General features: G+C 38.1%; 1 protein-coding gene across 3 annotated transcripts; it reads left to right on the top strand.

Annotated features, from left to right (window-relative positions):
- The first annotated feature begins 446 nt into the window (after nt 1–446).
- On the top strand, nt 447–4,386 carry LOC104227093 (dihydroneopterin aldolase 1-like). Of its 3 annotated transcripts, none has more exons than XM_070171707.1 (3): nt 447–500; nt 1,932–2,124; nt 3,976–4,386. In XM_070171707.1, exons 1-3 carry the CDS (start codon nt 482–484, stop codon nt 4,172–4,174), a joined length of 411 nt encoding a protein of 136 aa, XP_070027808.1. In that variant the 5' UTR covers nt 447–481; the 3' UTR covers nt 4,175–4,386. The 3 variants fall into 3 exon arrangements, with proteins under 3 accessions (XP_070027808.1, XP_070027807.1, XP_070027809.1); XM_070171706.1 differs by having other exon boundaries at nt 1,926–2,124; XM_070171708.1 differs by having other exon boundaries at nt 1,918–2,124.
- Nucleotides 4,387–4,708: the final 322 nt, after the last annotated feature.

The raw sequence follows: 4,708 nt of genomic DNA, 5'->3' as shown, positions 1-4,708 counted from the left end.
AAGCGGGAGTTGAAGTGAGGCTTGACTCTCAAGTCATTCCCAAGAGGGGTAGTTTCAAGTACCTTGGATCGGTTATTCAGGGGATCGGGGAGATTGACGAGGATGTCACACACCGTATAGGGGTGGGGTGGATGAAGTGGAGGTTAGCGTCGGGAGTCTTGTGTGACAAGAAAGTGCCACCGTTACTAAAAGGTAAGTTTTATAGAGCAGTGGTTAGGCCTGCCATGTTATATGGAACTGAATGTTGGCCGGTAAAGAACTCACACATCCAGAAGATGAAAGTAGCAGAGATGAGGATGTTGAGGTGGATGTGCGGGCATACAAGGATGGATAAGATTAGGAATGAAGATATTCGAGAGAAGGTGGGTGTGGCCCCCATGGAGGACAAGATGCGGGAAGTAAGACTCAGATGGTTCGGGCACATTCAGAGGAGGAGCACTGATGCACCAATTTTCTTGCTTCTTTTCTGACTTAACCATTCATGGCATCACCCAGCACCAGTAAGTACTTTGAAAAATCTTCTCTTCGTTTTCAACAGTTGCTTCTTCCTTATTTTCTGCAATATTTGATACTCATTCAGATATATATTTTTTGTGGGTCTTTAAAAAATCTTTAATGTTCAAACAAATTAGATTAGTGAAGTGGGTTTCAATTGATTCTTGGTATATGACCATGTAAAGTTATTGCTTTTATGATTGAATTAGAATTTGTTGTATTGAATGCTGAAATATCTGTGTTTATTTAGTTGAAAAATGCTTCTTTGGTCCAAATTCATTTAAGGGCTTTAAAAAGTTGAGAACTTTAGATGCTGAGCTGTCCCTCCCATTTACCCCAATTCAGCTGTCACTGAGGATTCATATAGCCGACACTAACTTGTTTGGGACTAAGGTTTAGTTGTTATTATATAACCGAGAAATTCTCTAGGGCTAGTGGCGCATGGTGTGAAACTCGATGGATAATGGACTCGCTCCTCTACTTTTTCTACTTAAATACGAGGCCAGACATTCAAACCCGTCACGTGCGCTTAACCTGCCCCTTTTTTTCTGTTTCTGTTTACCTAGAACTTGTCTGGTTGTAAAGATTTGAGGGTAAAGTTCCAACTTGCAAAGTTTTGATAATGATGGAAGGCTAATGCTGAGTCCTTTGTTAGGATTGCTTTATGGAATACTTCCTTTGTCCCAATTAATGTGACTTGCTACTATTTGGAATGAAATTTTCCTTGAATATATGTTATACAACTTTCTTATTTTATTCTGTAATCTTTATTTCTGAAAAGGTAAAGGAATCAGTTTACAACCTGAAGAATAGATATTTTGACTATTCCATAATGATGGCATAATCAGTTTAAGTAGTCTCTAGATTTGTGAGTGAATATCGTCTATGCATTTATCACGGCATACAAGGTTTCTAAGAGTAGAATTTTCTATGTAAAACCTGATATACATTTTGCTTGTTACTTTATTTTTACCGTTTCTTTAGCCGAGGGTCTATCGGAAACAATCTCTCTGCCTTTATAGGATAGGGGTAAGGCTGCGTACATACTACCCTCCCCAGACCCCATATATGGGATTAAGCTGGGTTTGTTGTTGTTGTTGTTAGCCTGATATACATTAGTTATGTTACAAGTGGAGCCTGATAAGATAAGCTTATATAGACCAATGAGTATTTAATACCAAACTAAGAATTGAGTTTATCAGCCGCTGTTATTTGAAGATCATTTGAACTTCCCGAGGCCCCAAAATACTGCAAGGCTGCAAAAATTCAAACTTTGTTGCCATATTTGCGCCCTGCAATTTTTTAAAACTGTTGTGTAGGTGCTTTATTTCAAATGTTTTAGAACTGCTTTAAGGCAGCTACACATGAGATTACATGTACATAATTGATTCAAATGGCCTTCTCTTTATTTCATTGTTTAAGAGGATCAGTGACAGGTCACATGGATATACCAAAAGGAGACAAGCTTGTGCTTAGGGGTTTAAAGTTCCACGGATATCATGGGGTGAAGCCAGAAGAGACGAAGCTGGGGCAGAAGTTCCTGGTCGATGTTGATGCTTGGATGGATCTTCGGCCAGCTGGTAAATCTGACTGTTTGTCAGATACTCTAAGTTACACTGATATATACAAGTAAGTGGTTACTGCAATTGTAACTGATAAACTTTGTGAAATGAGCCTTTTCAGTTAAGTATTAGGGCTCTACGCTCACTATGTCGATTGAAATTCATTCTGTTGTATCTAAAATGGGAAGTATTCTCTAACAAATAGGAAGATTTGATGATTCAGCAGTTTCCCTGTGGGTAAATTGAAATAAACAAATAAAAACAGATGTATGAAAATTTAATGTTTGACAATTTTTATCATTAACAATCTCTCATAGAAGAATGTATTTCATTTATATCATCCATTGTTGCCCTGAAGCAATTCCTTGTTGCTAAGTAACTGTAGAAAATTCAGTCATACATTGTCTTTGGGAAATTGTTCTTGTCATTATTGTAGGAGATTTTTGTTTTTTCCTTCAGAGCCATTTAATATGTATATCATGTCACTTGATAGCTTTTTAAAAAGAATCATGTTACTTAATGGATATATCCACACCTTTGTATTGTATTCTGAAGCCACAACAGGAACCTATATCTAATCCTGTTGGTTTAGTTCAAACAAGGACTTCTCCCCTGTTTGTTCTTTATCGTCAAAGCTCTATTTTTCCAGGCTAGATGAAATATTATTGTGTAGAGTGGTTAATCAAAATGAATAGGAATTTTTTTTCTCCTTGAAGCAATCTTTTGTCAGTTTGGAATTATGTTGATCTACTACTGCGAAGGAAATACGATGAGTGCGACAATTAGTGAGGATTTACTGTATCTTTGTTGGAATTCTACTTGACGTATCCTCTAGTGCATTGTAGATGAAGTAGTTGTGCTTTATTTCAATTTTGTTCCTTATAATATGTAAGAAGAAAGTAACATTATTTACTCTGTTGACCACTAGGAGAAAGGTTGAATCTGTAGAACTATTTTTGAATCTCCATCATACTATGCAAACTTGATAAAGTTCATGCTTTACTTGGCATAAGCTGTAGAACTATTTTTTGGTGGTGGGGCTTTTCCGAGGTGTCATGTATTTTCTTGGGAGAAGATGGCGAACATAAAAAGAAAGTGACATTTTCCCGTTATTTCCTTGCTTCACACCTTGCTCTAGTGCAACTTTCTTCCGTTAGACGATAATTTGAGAGGGACATTGTCCAGATTGAGGAGGAAAGAGGGTTAAGTATCCTGTGGTCTCATGTTGTTAACATCACTAAAGATTTAATGTACTATCTGGTAATCTTTTACTGGTTCATAATGGTTCTTTATAGAGTCAGGGACCGAGAGAAGTTGGACCCTATTGCTTTACCATTCTTGACAAGCTTGATTACCTTTTGACGCTCTTCTATGTCCTGTAGTGTAGGACTTGCTATCAAGCTTCAAATAATATGTGCAGGAACCCATTTGAAAATGAACTTATTTAGAAGGAACCAAAATGCCAAGAATTTCCCTTGTTCTAGTTATCTAGCTTCGTTAGCGAAGGCGAAAACCACCTTCCCCTTGGTTATGTAATATATGCTGCGAACGGAAATGATGTTGTCTTGATTAGTACTCTAGGTTTGATTAGCTAAGACAGCTACTTTTAGAATAAGATATGTAGACTTGAGAAACAACCACCAAACTTAATGACACCAGAACTGAGATCGAACATTCGATGATTTTGTCACTGAATTGAAATGGCTTTCCTATTGGTCTTAACATATAGATTGCCTGCTGGTCCTAGTTAGTCATGCTGCAATAATTTGGCCTGTGTTTGCTTGTACGACAGTTAATTTTCATATCTTAAGCAATTCTCGGAAATAACTATTTTTTGCTGAGCAATTTTCTCTGTTGATCATTATGGTTATTTGGGCATGACATTGCCATGATATAATTTTCATCCGAGAATTGGCAGAATAGTGAAAGAGGTTGTGGAGGGTCCACCTAGAAAACTTCTAGAGAAGGTGGCTGAGCTCATAGCATCTACAACGCTCGACAAGTATCCACAGGTATCTGCTGTTCGTGTTCAAGTTGGGAAGCCGCATGTGGCTGTTCAAGGATCTGTTGACTATTTAGGTGTCGAGATCATAAGGCACAGAGGTCTTGATGGTTAAAACCACGTCTTATTGCTTGTATTAATTTTTGTAATTCTAAATCGTGTTGTTCAATAACCGTTTTGGTTGAAAGCTAGTTCCTTTTCCATCTGCATTTGCTCTTGGTTATAAAAAAACTATCTGGATTCCTGCTTCAATAGAGGCCTGCAACTTTACCACAAAGCTTTGTTGAGTACTTGAATTTGGTTCTCTTATATATGGTTACTTCATCACATGAGCACTCAAGAGTGACTGTTTTCCAACTGTTAGGTGATTTCTTCTCATCTGCATCAGTCTTGGTAGGTAGAATTATCATGTACATGTGCTAGTGAGAGTATGAGCACTCTCGTGGTAGAGTGGCTAAAGGGCAACTCGGTGCACTAAGCTCCCGCTATGCGCGGGGTCCGAGGAAGGGCAAGACCAGAAGGGTCTATTGTACGCAGCCTTACCCTGTATTTTTGCAAGAGGCTGTTTCCACGGCTCGAACCCGTGACCTCCTGGTCACACTGGCTATGGACAATTATTACGAATTACGAAGACTTTTTCTATACTCCA

This window comes from Nicotiana sylvestris, chromosome 4 (assembly GCF_000393655.2).
Source record: "Nicotiana sylvestris chromosome 4, ASM39365v2, whole genome shotgun sequence".
Taxonomy (NCBI): Eukaryota; Viridiplantae; Streptophyta; class Magnoliopsida; order Solanales; family Solanaceae; genus Nicotiana; species Nicotiana sylvestris.
Note: the sequence above shows the minus strand (reverse complement) of the source record. Positions and strands in the feature narration are given on the sequence as shown.